Source organism: Thunnus albacares, chromosome 12, assembly GCF_914725855.1.
Source record: "Thunnus albacares chromosome 12, fThuAlb1.1, whole genome shotgun sequence".
Lineage (NCBI taxonomy): Eukaryota > Metazoa > Chordata > Actinopteri > Scombriformes > Scombridae > Thunnus > Thunnus albacares.
Genome location: NC_058117.1, coordinates 10,405,065 through 10,422,119, shown reverse-complemented (window position 1 = coordinate 10,422,119; position 17,055 = coordinate 10,405,065). Strand labels below are relative to the sequence as shown.

Here is a 17,055-nt window from a genome sequence, read left to right as displayed (position 1 = left end):
CTTAATCACTATCCTGTAATACATTGTTGTGTAGTTACACCCTGCTGTTAATGAATTGGCTGTATACAGGAGCCTGAAGCTGCTCTACACACACATCAGCTGATGCTTTCTCCTCCCACTGTGTGTGTTTCATTTCAGGGAGATAATTGCCTCTGAGAGACAAAACCACCATGAACCTGCCCTGACTGTAACAGGGCATCTGTAATTACAGCACACTGTATGCAGAGGTTAATTACCCAAAACCCCAAGCTTACATACTTATCCAACAGCAAGAGAAATACATGATAGTTAACAATCTACAAAGGAAATTAACATAATTATCCATTACACATGTTGAACTTACACAAATGCCAACTGTATGAACTACTTAATGAATTATATTTATAGATACAGATGGGTGACAAATTAAAGGAAAAACCAACATAAAGTGTCTCAGTAAGGTGTTGGGCCACCATGTGCTGCCAGAACAGCTTCAGTGTGACTTGGCATTGATTCTACAGTCTCTGAACTCTACTGGAGGGATGAACACAATTCTTCAAAAAGATATTCCCTCATTTGGTGTTTTGATGATGGTGGTGGAGAGCGCTGTCCCATAGGTGTTCAACTGGGTTGAGATCTGGTGACTGTGAAGGCCATAGCATATGATTCACATCATTTTCATACTCATCAAACCATTCAGTGACCCCTCGTGCCCTATGGATGGGGTCATCATCCTAGAAGAGACCACTCCCATCAGGATAGAAATGTTTCATCATAGGATGAAGGTGATGACTCAGAACAACTTTGTATTGATTTGCAGTGACTCTTCCCTCTAAGGGGACAAGTGGACCCAAACCATGCCGGCAAAGTGCCCTCCTCACTGTAGGGGTCAAGCATTCAGACCTGTACCAGTTTTTCCTTTAATTTGTCACCCGTCTGTATATGGTTAATGCACCTCAAATGCATTTTATTGTGTATTAATGGAGGCTACCTGAAGCGTAACTTAAAGGACAGGTTCACAATTTTTCAAGTCTGTCTTAAAGGTCAGGTGTCCATATGATACTTCCTCCTGTTCATCAGTGTAAGTGATGGGGGACAAAACCCACAATCCTTGTGCAAAAATGCATTCCAAAATTTATCTGAAGCTAATATGAGGCTTCAGCAGCCTGAGTTGATCAAATAAAAAAAATCTTCAATAATAAGCCTTTTTAGTATTAAATTCCCTCTTTGTACTAAAAAGATTGTAACTTTGGAAGATATCTTGATTTGTCTAGTTAGTACTACTGAAGCCTCATTAGCTTCAGATTTACAGATGAAGATTTTGTCCCTCATCACTTTCACTGGAAACACATTGGGAAGGATTTTTTTTTTAATGGCCAGTTTGAACAACAGTAATGATTCAGTGTTCTTATAGACACCTGAAAAACTGTGAACTTATCCTTTAATATGTCTTAACAGTAATATGTTTGTATGTGAGCATCTAGCAGACAAGAGGGAAGATGATGTTAAAGCAGCTATATGATATATACCACAATAATGAGATTATGAAGCCTTCTTTTAATATCTAGTTGTGGTTGCAAATAACTCTTTAACTTTTTATCCAAATAATTATTTGTTTCAGCAACAATGCATTCCTTCTTATGAGAGTCTGAGTAACACCAAACAAGACACACAAGAAAATAAGACATTTTCCATAGACTTTATTATAGTTTTTTCTTCTCAATCTAACAGGTATACACAATGCTCTAAATGTCATGGCTTTTTTGTCTTAAATACTCTCCGCTCTTAAAGAAAAACTGTAAAAATATTTAATTATAACTAATTAAAAGATCTCTTGGGGGACAAGACTGGGAAGGGTGATAAAGGTAAGAGGGAGGGGGGGGGGGGGTGGTGGTCTTCTGTGGTCCTTATCTGAGGTGTTGGGTGGGTTTGGGAGACAGAAAAGGAGGGAAGGGTTAAGTTACATCCAGCTGGGGTTTCACCGCGAAGACGGGGTGGTGTTACCATTTAAAGAAAACCTGAGAGAACGACATGAAGCAGCATGTTAGAATAAAATAAATTCGTTCCCCCGTTAAAATAAACGCATGTTTTCTGTTGTGTCATAAACAGTTGTTGACAGTTGTTACATCACCTGCACACTCTCTCCATCATGTGTGTGACGAGGCGGTCGGAGATGCCCGGACAGGACTCTTCAGCGAGGTTGAAGGCGTTCTCCAGCTCCTCAATGGCTCCTACACCACCGCCACTCGCCCGCCGCTTCTCCTTCAACTGGTGATGGAGGAAATCAATAATGATCAGAAAGAAAATATTCAAACTCCAACCAAACCCATATATCAACTGTACTGTTGTAGTGTACAATTTTCCTGCTCTTTCCTGTTTTATTCTAACAAATATATGCTCCATTAAAACATCAAGAATACAGTACATCTATATTCACTGTATAAAAGTCATGTTTCACATTTACACTCTCTCGTGACAGCAGGTAAAATAATGAAGTAAGAGGCACTGAGGCAGGTATAGTTTCTCTTTTACAAAGCCATGGATTGAAATAGCTCTCAGTTCAGCCAAGTCTTGCATAACCTAAACCAATATCCTGGAGATTAGAGTTACTCTTGGACTAAATGACGGCTTACATTAATGACAAGCACTGCCGGTCAGACAAGTACTGACAGGGGCAACCAACTCAATAAAACTGATAAAATCAGTTTCTGTTCGATTGTTTTGAGAAAATATAGCGCAGCTCATTGCACCGCTGCAGCCCTGACCTGCATTGTTAACAAAGAGAAAAGCCGACGTTGCCTCTCTATTGTTTTACTCCTCCATGTCCACAAAATTATATCTTTTTGTGATTCAGTGCAACAATTACCAGCAACCTCAGGACTAACACAGGTTTTTGGAATTAATCTTAGTCCAGGGCTCTACAGTCAAGATGTAACTCATCCAAATTTAAGACGTGTTTCAAAAAGACAGTTTAGTGGATTAAATATTCTGGATTAAGATTCTGTGTTGGTTTAATATTTTTTTGTTCAGGAAATCATCGCCTCACATACTCAGAGTTAACCTTTGCCTAATTTACAAAACCTGCTTGATGAATAATGATTTTTGTTTGGGTGCATAGCAGCCCTTCATTTTATCCCCAGATTGCCCAGAATCTTTATCGCACTGTCAATTAAGTATCTTTCAGTGCTCTGATAAAATTTAGGACAGCTATGCATATTGTTTTGTTTACTAGCTCTTAATCTAAGATCATTAGAAGCACAATGAATAACATTATTATAAATTATATAATCCCTGTCCACGACAGACCTACCTCTCTGAAGATGGGCGTTACCAAGGCCGACAAGCATTGTGACTTCGGTTGCCTTTTCACTGAATCTCCTGACTGCAAAAGAAAAAAAAGATATAAGGAAAAAAAACTAAAGACTCAACGTTGTGTGTGTGTGTGTGTGTCTGTGTGTGTCCTGCATGTGTCTTACCTCTGAATCTGTGTGTGTGTAGCCCTTCTGTAACTTGTTCATAGAGTTGGGTCTGACTGTAGGGAAGGTCCACATGGGACATGTATCCACATCGTTATCAGGATCCCTAAAGAGAGGAAAGACAGAGGGAGGAAAAGATGGAAAGAAGGAGAAACAAGATGACAGATGTGACCTGACTTACATGTAATGAATCACTGACCCAGTTTTAGTAGATTCAGAGAAAAAAATTCCTATTGAGGACAATTGCACATGTATATTCTTCTGTCCTTTTAATTGTTTCCTATTAGCACACAGAGCTCAAACATGAGATGGAAATTTCAAAATAGGCAACACAAAAAGGTTTGTAACTGATACTAATTAATTGGAAGCCAATTCTTCTAGTAAATGTCAATAAATATGTCCTGAAATCCTGTAAAAAGTAGTAAAAATCCTGTTTATTGGTATCATTCTAATAAAGTGGTTGTGAACGTTTGATATTAGAGTGTGCACACGTGTGTTTTTGAGACTCACATATCTGAGTCGTCAGAGCTGGATTCCTCCCCGTGTCCCTCTGACTTCCAGCGGCGGTACCGGTCAATCAGCTCCGTCAGATAGGCCGTCTTCTTGGTGTAACGCGTGATGAACTTGTGCTTCAGGAGCTCTTTGGCTGTTGGCCTCTGCGCAGACATGTTATAAAGAAAGAAGCAGCGAAATGATTAATGTGACAATATCATTATCAGTGGCTTCTGGGTCTGGAAGAAGAAACACACAGCTGGGATCAGAGTACTGCTGTCTAGTAACAACATATGTCTATCAAGAATGTGATTTTGATCATGTTTGAATATTTGAGAAAGTACAGCACACATTATAATTCCTATGTAAGACTGGGCATGCTAATCCAATCACAAAAAAATAGTTGGTAGGATAAGTGAACCATGCAGTGCCAATCTGGAATTACTTTCCCATGTTCTGACCTTACTTAGCCCAAACAAGCATGTCTGATCCTGGTTTGGTTACAGTCTGGTCCGTATGAAAGGACTTTACTCACAAAACGAGGGTCTTTATTTAGACAAGCCTCCACAAACTCTTTGAAGGGCTTGCTGTAAGGGCCCTCCAGGGTGGGTGGAGTGTTTTTGGGGATGAGGAAGAGGACCCTCATGGGGTGCAAGTCAGAGTTGGGAGGTTCGCCTTTGGCCAGCTCAATGGCAGTGATTCCAAGAGACCAAATATCAGCCTGGCGGGGGGGCGGGGGAGAAAAAGCAGAACATGTGTTAACTTCACATACAGACATCGATTCTCTGGAAACTGTGTAAAGCCTGAATGAAATTAAAATGCAGCCAAGCTAAAGTGATGTGGTTATGATCATTTATTCCCATGCAGAAAATTCCATGTGGTGTCTTCTACAACAAAACCCTTATCTCTTCATGAACTCAGTGTGAACACAGCGTTCACTCAGAGCAGTTACACAGGTTGTCCGGTCTGCTGACACTGGCCTCACCTTGAAGTCATAGGCTGACTGTTTGATAACCTCTGGAGCCATCCAGAAGGGCGTGCCGACAAAGGTGTTCCTCTTAATCTGAGTATCTGTCAGCTGTCCCGCCACCCCGAAATCTGCCAGCTTCACATCGCCCTGCTCCGACAAGAGCACATTGGCAGCTAGAAGAAAAAGAAAGACAGTTAAAATACAAGTGCAAGCAATACAAGTAATCCATGAATGGTTTCTTTTATCTGTTATTGGCTGTTTGTTTCTATTTAACATGCTAAAAGCAAGACATCAATAAAAATGTCTTCCTCCATTAATGATGAAATCCCATTCTGCAATTAAGAGTAATGAAGTGTTTTCATTGTAGCAAAGACAAACAGCTTCAGAACATCAGGAGATGAGTAACAGTGTCTTCAACAAGAACGGTACAGTGTACATTGATAGTCAATTCACAAACAATCAACCTTCTCTTTCCTCCTCATTTATCATTTATGATTCTTTAATGATTCCAAAAAGTGGATATTGTGTTTTCTCTCAGAGGTAAGAGCACATCAGCTACAGAGAAGAGAAAATACTGCTGCAACTCATCTCTGAATTAGGAGTATGTTATCTGCCTTTCTACCAGGACAACACTATAAAATTATATGAATTAATATCTATGTGAAGCTGAATGACAAAGAAGAACTGGTGGCAAAGCTGGTGCGTCTGTTTCGTCCATTTGTGGTGTTTTCTGTATGGCCATCACTACATGAAGAGAGTTCTTATTACCTTTGATATCTCTGTGAATCTTCCTTTCAGAGTGCAGATACTCCAGCCCCTTCAGTATTTCCCTCAATATAGTAGCAATGTAAGTCTCTTCAAGAGGCCCTGGACGGAGCTACGAAAGAGAAGTGAGATGATGAAGATTTGATTATAACTGCGTGAGCTGCATAAAAATAGAAACCTTCTTACCAGATCCAGAGCAGATCCTCCACCTAAATACTCCATGATAATCCACAGCTTGGTTCCCTGAGAGACAAAAAAAGAAAGACAGAAGATTTAAAAACCCTTGTTTTCCTTTGCCTCTATGGCACTGGGTATGTGTGTATGTGTGTTTGTGTCTTTACGCATCCTCGCGTTGTGTTTATCACTTCAGCATTCGTGTTATCGCCTCACCTTCAGGTATGATCCATAATACTTGGTAACAAAAGGACTATCACACTGGCTCAGCACCGTGATCTCCTGCTGAATGTCTTCGATTTCATCCTCTGCCTCCTCCAGGTCTATGATTTTGATCGCCACCACCTCCTTCGTGCGGTTGTTGATGCCTTTGTAGACCTCTCCGAAGGAACCCTTCCCGATCCGCTCCTGCTTGGTGAAGTACTCCTCGGGGTCCAACCGGGTATTCTGGTCCAATGATAGAAAAAAACAGCACATTCAATTATTAGGTGTGTGTCATGATGACTGTGTTTAGGGGCTCATTCGTGTGTGTGTGTGTGTGTGTGTCTATGTGCCAACACAGTATCACATGTCAATACTCTTCTATAAAGGTTAAATAGACCTCACAGTGGGAATAACATCTATAAATCTATACTATATATATAAATGTTACCATCCACTGTCCAAGATATAAAAAGATAAAAAGATGGATGATTAACCCATTTTACTTATGGTGATACACACCCATACTCCAGTCACAGCCCATATCATTGTCTGGACTCTTGATTGAACTTTGTGCCAGTGTGTAATTTAAGAGGCATGACACTTCTCTCTCCATAACAGCAGGAAATGAGTGATGATTTGACTGAGGAGGAGCCCCATGAAGATGCTATTGAGTTCAAAATGTTAAGAGCATCTACACTATGTGACAACTACACCCCTAAAACACTGCAGACGTTAAAAATATCGCTGTATTGTTTCTTGAAATGTAGAGCGTTTATTGTCAATGTGCTTTGCCAGCATCTTTACTCTGATGCTGACAATGACATTAAGATGAAAAGCAGATGATTTCGTGATGTGTCATGTGTATTTAGCGGGTTTTAGCGCTCGCATTGGTGGTTGAGACCCCCCACCCACCTATTCATGAAAGCCTGACAGACAGTCGTGGGGGCTCGCCTTGTCTTGGACAAGAAGAAGGGAGGTGACAGTTGGTGAAAAGAGGATTTCTGTACCTGGTTTTGCATGTCTCGAAGGTGTGCCATCCCCTCTGCAGGTTGAACGGGTCAGGGACAGCCGCGGCTATCTCTTTCCGAAGTTATCAAATTGGTCCTTTCGGGTTTTTCCTCCCCTCTTAGCTGTCTAGGAAGCTAGCTAGGTGGCTAGCCAGCAAGATAAACACCCAATCTGCTGGCTTTAACGGGGCTGTCACTCCGCGCACTGTTTTCGGCCTCCAAGTCCAACGGAGGACCGAGCAGCCCTGCGACACAGCGAGCTATTGACCGAGAGACTCCATGTGTGTCGGCTGGGATGAACAACAAGATGAAATGCTCCTTCCGCGTATCAATATTTAATTCATTTCAAGGAACGCTTAGCCTGTTGTTCATTTGAAGCTTGAGGAGGACAAAATAATGGCCCAGACGGCTGACGCATGCGCATTGCTGTCGAAAACGGGGGATTTCTGGGATTTGTATTACCAATCTCTGTAGTTTAGGTTTCTCCGAAAAGCCACCTGAAAATTTAGGTTTTCTCATTTAAATTGTTGCCACTCAAGTTTTTGACCGAAATATAGATTATATAAACTTAACGTGAACTGAGATAATAGGTGCTTTAGAAAGTGTTCTTGATCATTAGGTTTTATAGTCCCCTTGTCATGTGTCCTGTGTCAAAGTGTAAAAGTCTATAGCTTTAAGGTCCTTTTCATTTAAATTAATACTGCACATAGGCCCACATGTGGAATATTTCTCAGCAAATTTGTATTTAATGAAATTAAACAATAATAACTGTTCCAACATGGTGAATATTTCTGATAATATATTATATTAATACATATTAATATATCTGAAGCAGAGGCACACCTGGCAAACCTGAGGCCAAGTCAGCAGACAACTATTAGTTGGTTTTGGGTCTTCTATGCAGCAAAAGATTTGTTTTGTCCCATATGAGACTGCAGCCTGTTCACAAGGTTACAAGGTGCTATAAGCACATGCACACCGTACAGAGGTAACAATGCAAACTGCTACAAAAAGCCATGTATGTTGACTATGTGTTAGAGTTGAGTAGGTTCTTATCAATGCACCTGACCTGTCTTGGATGTGTTCATGTTTTTATTGGAAACATTTGCAATATCTCAGTAACTGCCTATTGCAGGGAATTGGAATATCATTCTTTTTTTACATACACATCTGCATGTATACATACAAGATATAAATCTTGCTGTTTGCCTCAACAAAGCCCAAAACTGGTGGTTAGAAAGGCACATTAATTAACTACCAGCAGTTGCAGTCAGTGCTACTGGTAGACAAGGTAAGATTAAAATACTTTTAATCCTTAAAAGTAGGTTCTGCCTTTTGGATACAAGTAAGGGAAGCACATAGTATAAACATCTGCAATCTTCTATTACATTATAATAAACATACATATTTCCAGCAGTAAAGATGAATTATGGGCATAATCAAACATCATTGATGAATGCAGAGTTTCATTTAGATTTTTATAAAATGCATTTACAATACATTAATTTGTACCATACCCTGATTTGATTCCTCTTGCTGGTTTTACTGAACCTTTAGTTATCAATATTTTGTTTGTGGAAATAAAGTTTGCGCAATTTAACAGATTAACAAAAATATTTATGACCTAATTCCTAGTTTTATCATGTTAATGTAAGGATCCATAATTTTTCAGGAACAGAAAGAAAACAAATTATGAATATTTTTGAATATTTTTTCATGATAAAAAAGGATATTTTTGACAGTAATTTTCGAGGGTAAAAGCTGTATGGGAATGACAGGAAAATAATCATGACAGTGTTCTCTGCATATAAGTAGATTTCCCTCAGTTTGATAGTTTAATTTAATCAGAATCAGACGATCAGAATCATCTTTATTGGCCAAGTATGTTTACACACACAGGGAATTTGACTCTGGTTTAGTGGCTCTCAATGCACTTACACAACATAAAAACACATCAATCTTCAGAAGTATACACAAGGAATGACTATATACAGGTGAAACCATCTCTGTGAACTGTAAACAGGTTACAAATAGTGCAAAGAAGTGAAGAGTGCTGAGATAAATATGAGATGGTAAAAAAATGCATCACTATACATGTATATGTTAGGTATTTAATTTGGAATAGTCCAGTTCACTTCTGTGTTAATGGCTCAGAAAATCCAATTAGTAGCTTTGTATTATTCTGTAATCAGCCCAATTACATAAACACTGTATGAAAACAGATAATTTCAGAGTGTGCGCTCGTTTTCCACTCTGGGAAGCGCCTCTGCTGCGCCTCGCTGGGACTGACGGTGCAGCTCATAAGCTCCGCCCCAGCGGACACACCAGGCATATTATCGGCAGCCACACACACATATACACATACACACTAGCTAGAGGCGGTGTGTCTTTCAGTTTAACTGGTTGTCGCCTGTTCCGGTTGATGCTGTTAACACTCTTGAACAAACAGCTTTTGGACACATGACACGTTAAACTCCGGAGCTAAAACCACAACGGTAAGTAGTCAAGTAGTTATTAGCTAAAGCCAAGTAAAGCTACACATATATGTGCGGTTACTGCTGTTAACGCTCCTCTTAGCTAACATGTAGTGATAACATCAGCTAATGCGGGTCAGACATGCCATACTAGTAACATTAGCTCGATATTAGCTACGTACATGCTAGATATGGCGTCTTGTGTGTCTTTTCATTCAGTGACATTGAAACCATGTGTCGACAACAGATACTCCTCGTGTCTGCGTTATGTAATTCAATGCAGCACTACGTTAAATGTTATGTATGATACATTATTTATTAGCTTTGGATAACAACTCCTCCGTCGAGATTATTTGGTTCTTCAACGGGACATGCCCCTTTTACACGGGCCAGAGAGATCATGTTTTGGGCAGTACCCTTCGCCACCGAGCCAATTAGGAAGGGCTGAATCCCCTCATCTAAAGATGTTTGTCATTTAAAAATAGGCATTATAATACTGCTTTAAAATATAATCATTAAATCAGGATGGCATTGCAGGGAGGCCACTGATGGCAAACATCCAGGGCTCACAGATAGGAGCTTTGATTGGCCTCTGTGATAGTGCCATTGAACACTTAAGTGTATCTTAAACGTCTACATCTTAACCTGCACTCTAGTCTGACCTTTTATCTGCAGAGTATTTTTAAGTGTTTTTTCCATTTTCTTCCATTTAATGTGTCTACAGGCTGGATGAGTGGACCAACCTTCGCCACCCCGTCTGCAGAGGCGGCTGAAATCAACCGCATCCATTATGAGTTGGAGTATACAGAGGGCATCAGCCAGCGCATGCGGATCCCTGAGACCCTCAAAGTGGCCTCAGAGAACCAAACAGAGTCTTTGTCACTCCAGCAGCCCCTGCACACAACTCTGATGCAAGTGCCTGAGAGGATCGTCGTAGCAGGTGGGCACAGCAGACTGGTATACAGATGTATGGCTAGAAAATACTGACAAGAGAGGTTGTTGTTATGTTTGACATTATGAGTCATCACCTTATAATGTGTAAAATAAAAAAAACCAAAAACACGAATGTTGTAGTCTGAACTTTAACCGTGCTGGACACAATACAAAGCAACTAACAGTAGTGAACCCTGCAGACACATGACTGCACTATCATCACCCATGGAAAGCTGAAATGATCTTTCTGGCCCTCTTGTCCTCACTTCCTCCACAGGGGATGATGACGACCCTCGATTCTCTCGTCCCCGAGACTTGGACTTGATTCAGTCCGTCCCCCCCGTGGACCTCCTGGACATGAGGGCCCCGCCGCGTGTCCTCACCCTTACAGAACAACCACTGGACTCCCTTGAAACTGACCAAGCTGCCAATTCACAGAGCAACCCCAGCCAAGCTGTAAGTAGGGTTCCTTAAAAAGTCTTAAATAAGATTTTCAGAATTTAATGTCATAAAATGTCTTAAAGTCTTATTTTTGATGATAGTACGTATTAAAGGACCAGCGTGTAGGATTTAGTGGCATCTAGCGGTGAGGTTGTAGATAGTGCTGAAGGACTAACGATGATTCTCATCATCAATAAATCAGATAATTATTTTCTCAATTAAGTGATTGATTGTTTGGTATATAAGATGTCAGAAAATAGTGAAAAATGCTCATCACACTTTCCCAGAGTCCAAGGTAGGGATGAACGACTTAGAGAAACAATCTAATTGTGATTATTTTGACTTATATTGGAGTTGTGATATGATTTGTGATATTAGAGGGACTGATCATTTTTACATCATTATTATCATTTTAACTTAAAGATATTAAAATGATAATTATATTTTTGTTGGGATCTGTACCAAAGATGTTGTTCTAAAGGTGCAGTGTGTAGGATTTAGTAGCATCTAGCAGTGAGGTTCCCCTTTGTTTTTCTGGTAATGTTTTGATCGGTTCTCCACAGGCTGCCACCTGCTCTCACCAAGGGTCCAGGATTAAAGAAGTACACAAAACAGTAGAGATGATGCTAAGCTGGGGGGGGGGTTCAGAGGGGACACAAAGCCCTTTAGTGCGGCAAAGGCCAACATCCGACATGAAGGATAGGAGCGGTTTTTAATTTGACGACAGCTTAGCTGGAATTTACAAGTTTAAGTGGACTGTTAAAGTGGATGAAGGGTAGATATACTGTAAAGTGTAAAGTGTCTTAATGTGGAGAATTAACTACAGCTGACTCTGTGAGTATGAGAACTACCAGAACAGCCTTATTGTTTTACACAGTGTTGTCAAAATTAACAAACTGTAATTAAAAATGTAATTTGTAAATTAAAATGTTTTTTTTTTGTTTTTTTTTTTTAAACACAAGGAGTTTTATCTAATGTAAAGTTAAACAGTGGGACACAGTACAACGCATTTGCCAATTCAATGCCATTTAATTTGATAACTTTATGTGATTTTACATATGATTGTTATATATATATACAAAAATACCCAGAAAAATATCCCTACTAATATTGTCAAATTGATTTCAAACATAAAGCTCAGCCCTAATGTGCATGCGTTTTGCTGTGGAAAGAGTATTCAGTTTTCTCTGTTGAGGTCTTAAAAAGCATTAAATTTGATTTCAAGAAGTGTGCATTAACTCTGTGTAAGAGTAATATCCATGTTTCTATTCTGGGTCTTTTTATTTATTATGATTAAGTAATATTTCCTTAAATCACTGAACTTGACACTGATCCCAGTAGCTGTGCACTAACCAGCAGCTTGTATTAACTCTGTCACTGGTGATTGACTGTGCTCCAACCACCTGTAATATAAATGCGACATGGTTTTGAAATCCGTGTATCATTCCCAGGCTCATTTTCATTCACGGTCTCGAAGGGAACGCAGTGCCAGTGAGAACATATCTGGTCGCCACAGCAGTCAGATCAGCAGAGGTGAATTAAGGTAAGAACATACCCACAGTTGAGAAACCTGTTACGACACTGCTTTACTGCTGCTGCCTTTTTTTCTGTATTTATGTCTTATTTCACAATCTCTTCTTTCTTTTACTGTTTCTCCCCACTTATCTCTCTGCCAGTGTAACCCCTTCCCCTTCTGCCCCCCCAGTCCGCTTGTGTCCCCCTCTCTGTTCCCCTGAGGATGCAAACATCAACCTGTTCACAGCTGCGGGGTTCCTGTCTTACATCCAGTCAACAACTCGCCGGGCGTACCAGCAGGTCCTTGAAGTCTTGGATGACAGCCACCGCAGGTGACTTGTCTCTTTTGTCCCTGAATTTCTCAGAAGTCACTGTGTTCCCAGAGTTTCCCAGAACAAACAGTTGGCTCTTGTGGTGAAATAAGAAGGATCAAATACATAAGAATAAATAGGGTGAAGAACAGTTAAAGTAGAGAGGATTATATTTATACAGTGGAGGAGTTTCTAACACACAACAGAAAGCAGCTACAAGATGTTAAAACTGAGTTGCACATTTGATTTTCTGCAGGGATGATGTGTGTTAATTTAATTTGAAGAAGCAGCCTTACTATTCCATTAGTCTTGTTTCACATCCTCAAATGACTTCAATTCTCCCCTTAGTGTGCTCTCTGTAAGCCAAAAACAGTGTTTCAGAGGACCAACCTGACATTGTTGGGGTCATTCATGGGACACGTTTGTGTTATCAGCATTCTGCTCTTGTTCAAAAACCTTGTTTGATGTTGCAACTGTAGATTCACCAATACAGAGAATACAATACATTCTGTTAATGTTGTTATCATTACTCAAAATTGGCAAATGTTGATCTCAACAGGGCACACCTGGACCTGGCCATGGACATAAACCCTGATGAGTCTGGCTTAGTGGACGCCTCCTCACTACGACGACAGGTAATATCCACCACAAGTCCAGATGACTTCATACCAGTCTGTGTCATTGATATGTGATTAATATGCTTCTCTACTACTCTGGTGTGCATATTGTGACTGTGTTGTTGTAGTTATGTTGTTCCTGTTGAGTTCACTTCACAGTTTACTACTGTTGGGGTACAATAAAAATATGCTGACACGTCATGCTTATGTATCACATATCAGGCTGCTGGCAGAGCAGCACACAGCCAGTGATCAGTTACAATTGGCTTTTTTAGATAGGCAGCTGTAAACAAACAAAAGAATCAACAAACTTAAAACAAATACAAGTTCTAATCACTTCATGGGACAATGAGAAAGTACACAATGATTTCCTTTTTATATTATGCCATTATTATGTAATTGACAGTGGTTGGTGTGGCAGTCCTGTTCAATTCTGCAGGAAGTCTTTCCCAGGCCCAGTCCGGGTGCAGTGTGACCACTTCTACAATCTTTTTTGTGTTCATGTGGTCATCCAGATCGTGAAGCTGAACCGACGTCTGCAGCTGCTGGAAGAAGAAAACAAGGAACGCTCCAAGCGAGAGGTGATCCTGTATTCTGCTACTGTGGCATTCTGGCTCATCAACACCTGGATCTGGTTCCGTCGCTGAGATGGGACAAGACCGAGTCTCCCAAAACACTGGACGCCAAAGCAATTTCTTGTTAAAGGTGCAATCACAAAACACATAATGGATTTTTTCATCTAAAGGCAACCACAGGAAACTATGGAATTTGCAGTGTCCTCCACCCCAAACCCTCCATGTTTTTATTGCGAATTCTTGAAATTTCAAGCTTAACACTGATTAGGGACATAAAACACTTCAGAGATAAGACCTGTGGCAGAGAAACTAGTATCCACACTTACTAACTGGCTCTGGTGAGGCAGTACAACACAACTCAAACTAGAAGTAAAGCTAAATACCTCTCATTCAAAGATTCATATATGTATTTAATTCCTGTATTAACTGGAAAATGACTAGCGAGACAAAGCACAACGACACTCCAGCTGGGTGTTTTTAAAACGTTGGTAACTGCTTTACTGTAGTGAGCTGAAGTTTGATGCTTCAGCAACAAACACTTGCTAGCTGTTATGTTGTTATGATGTTAACGACATCATAGATGTCTAACAAATACATTGTGAACTCTAAACCACTGTTTAACTTTCTCAGAGGGAGATGGATCCTCTACTTTTCAAATATTGCACAAATGTTCTTTTTGTGTTTGCAGAAACAAAATGCTTTGGACTGAAACACTCGGAGTTATGGAGCATTCTCAAAAAACATTTTGTTTAGCATGTCAAGCATGAATATCAAGAGCCATTGAAGGCATTAATCACCAATAACTGCAAATAGTGGTGCAACAACTAACAATTATTCTCATACTAATTATTCTCATCATCAATAAATCAGATGATTATCTTCTCAATTAAATTATTGATTGTTTGGTCTATAAAATGTCAGCAAATAGTGAAAAATACACATCACATTTTCCCAGTGTCCAAGGCAGGGCTGAACGATTTTGAACAAATATGTAATTGCGATTATTTTTGACTGATATTGCAATTGTGATATGATTTGCGATATTAGAGGGACTGATCACATTTACATTATTATTCTCATTTTAATTGAAAAAACATATTAAAATGATTATGGTTTGATTTTTTTTTTTGTGGGAATCTGAACCAAACAAAGATGTTGTCTTAAAGGACCAGTGAGTAAGATTTAGTGGCATCTAGCAGTGAGGTTGCAGATTGCAACTAACTGAATATTAATGGATACTATTGCAATATTAATTGCAGTAGTATATTAATTGCAGTAGTATATTATATTAATTACAGTAGGCCATATTGCAATTTTGATAAAATTTCAATTAATTTTTCAGCCCTAGTCCAAGGTGATGTATTCAAATTGCATGTTTTATCTGACTAACAGTCCAAAACCCACAGATACTCTATGTGTAGTATCACACATGACCAAAAAAAAAAAAAGCATCAAATCCTCATGTTTTACAATCTGGAACGACTTAACAAATATTTTGGCATTTCTGCTAGAAAAATGTTGTTTCAGCTCTATTTGCGGACGCCCACTAATGTATTATACTTACTTTGTGAGGCAGGATTAGCCAGGATGCTGTTACTGAGTGCAACTTTTAAACCTGAAAAATCCTTTGCACAGCAACAACAGATGTTACAGTAATGCTTACCATTGTATGGCTTTTTGAGAGTAAACAACACATTTTGCAAATGAGACTTTTTAGCGAGAGGAGGAAAAGAATAATTAGACGGGAAAACAAGGATTTACTTTAGCAGCAAATGTTTTGGGAACCCAGAGCTGGAGCTACAGTTACAGGACCAAGCCGCAGACCTGACCCGTCTTGTCTGTTTGAAGTTCAGCAGTTTTGTCATAAATTACTTCTCAAAAGTGTCAAAGTAAGATGACTTAATCTAGAGATGCCATAATATTTACCCTGAATGTCCTCTGAGTTCTGCATTACCCAAAACATGTGTGTACAGTACCCTAATAGCCTATTGAAGTGATGTAGTTTTGTCCTTCACCCTTCCCACCCATAAATTATACTCATTATGAGCTTGATGAAGTGGCAAAAGAACTCCAAGGATGTCATCGTATGATGTATTCCCATGCTGTTTTTGCAGTTTGAGCTTGCTTTCCAGAGTTTTTTTCCCACCTTTTCCACAAGAGACATTATCATGGACTGTGTGGTTTTATTCATCATACAGTGTGATACAAGTCATAGAGCTACTGTGTATATGATCATGTGTAATAAGTGGATATGTATATGAAATATTGATGTCATTATTTTGGAATAATGATGTATTTCATGGAGATTTATTTATCACATATCAACAAAATATTGCAGTTTATTTTTTTTCTGTTAAGCACTGTACCTATCACTCAAAGCTGGAGTTTTAAGTTAAATGTTTTACTTTCTTTGTAATACATTAATACATTTGTCGTTTGTAAATATTTTTGCTGTAATAAATGATGGTTGATGATGTTACTTTCTGTCAGATCCATGTCTCTGTGCAATGCTGACCCCTGCTGCTGTGTTGACTACAGAGCAACATCAGGAGGAGCTGTCTGTCTGGACATCTCTCTGTCTTTGCAGAGAGGTAGTTTCTTTTTAATTAAACCTCAAACCCATTTCTAATGCCACAAGCCCTCCATAAAAGGCAATTAATCTGGTAAAAGACTAAACGTTACCTGTTTTTTTTTTTCCTCTTCTTGTTCTGGAAGTATTCTTATAACAGAAAACCCTTATGCTGCATTCACGTGCTGCTAGGGTGGTCCCATTTCCCGAGTTGGGAGGTCGTTCTTCTAATGGATGCTACATTAAAGATATGTTGTATCTTGTCCCAGACTTGTTGCTGCACCATCATATCTCCTAAAACCACCATAAATTTTGCAGTGTTGTTAACAGGGTTAACGCTAATAGACTTTTCTAACTGATCTGGGTCAGTCTGCGTGGACAGCAACTAACAATAACAACCTAATACCACATTACAAATTGCAAAAAAAATGATATGCAATACGTGAATAAGTGAAAAAGTTTCTTCTTCAGCTAAACACTTCCTTTCGCCCGCCATGTTGCTGCGTATATGACGTCAACTGTCAGCAAGTCGTGTACGAAGACTTTCTCCGAC

General features: G+C 39.5%; 2 protein-coding genes and 1 long non-coding RNA gene across 3 annotated transcripts; 1 reads left to right on the top strand and 2 right to left on the bottom strand.

Moving 5' to 3' along the window:
* Positions 1-1,659: 1,659 nt before the first annotated feature.
* stk25b (serine/threonine kinase 25b) lies at positions 1,660-7,495 on the bottom strand. Its single transcript, XM_044369002.1, has 11 exons — positions 7,068-7,495; positions 6,073-6,303; positions 5,869-5,925; positions 5,686-5,794; positions 4,933-5,090; positions 4,483-4,668; positions 3,966-4,111; positions 3,456-3,561; positions 3,290-3,361; positions 2,111-2,247; positions 1,660-1,997 (listed from the first exon to the last, which is right to left on the bottom strand). The coding sequence occupies exons 1-11, from the start codon at positions 7,095-7,097 to the stop codon at positions 1,958-1,960; spliced, it is 1,272 nt and encodes a 423-aa protein (XP_044224937.1). The 5' UTR covers positions 7,098-7,495; the 3' UTR covers positions 1,660-1,957.
* A 1,906-nt stretch (positions 7,496-9,401) lies between these two features.
* Positions 9,402-15,336, top strand: mffb (mitochondrial fission factor b). Its single transcript, XM_044368731.1, has 7 exons — positions 9,402-9,562; positions 10,266-10,481; positions 10,752-10,930; positions 12,367-12,458; positions 12,592-12,762; positions 13,301-13,376; positions 13,874-15,336. Exons 2-7 carry the CDS (start codon positions 10,271-10,273, stop codon positions 14,003-14,005), a joined length of 861 nt encoding a protein of 286 aa, XP_044224666.1. The 5' UTR covers positions 9,402-9,562; positions 10,266-10,270; the 3' UTR covers positions 14,006-15,336.
* Positions 15,337-15,444: 108 nt separating this feature from the next.
* On the bottom strand, positions 15,445-17,033 carry LOC122994179. Its single transcript, XR_006406526.1, has 2 exons — positions 16,945-17,033; positions 15,445-16,796 (listed from the first exon to the last, which is right to left on the bottom strand). It is a non-coding gene; the product is annotated as an uncharacterized LOC122994179 (long non-coding RNA).
* Between the last annotated feature and the right edge of the window lie 22 nt (positions 17,034-17,055).

Bases quoted from the DNA above. Each gene is read 5' to 3' on its own strand.
- mffb (XM_044368731.1), top strand. From the start codon at position 10,271: ATGAGTGGACCAACCTTCGCCACCCCGTCTGCAGAGGCGGCTGAAATC. The intron at 12,763-13,300 runs GTGACTTGTCTC...TGATCTCAACAG, and splicing joins TTGGATGACAGCCACCGCAG to GGCACACCTGGACCTGGCCA. The intron at 13,377-13,873 runs GTAATATCCACC...GTGGTCATCCAG, and splicing joins CCTCCTCACTACGACGACAG to ATCGTGAAGCTGAACCGACG.
- stk25b (XM_044369002.1), bottom strand. From the start codon at position 7,097: ATGGCACACCTTCGAGACATGCAAAACCAG. The intron at 4,669-4,932 runs GTGAGGCCAGTG...CCCCCCCGCCAG, and splicing joins AGTCAGCCTATGACTTCAAG to GCTGATATTTGGTCTCTTGG. The intron at 3,562-3,965 runs GTGAGTCTCAAA...TCCTCTCTTTAG, and splicing joins AGCTCTGACGACTCAGATAT to GGATCCTGATAACGATGTGG.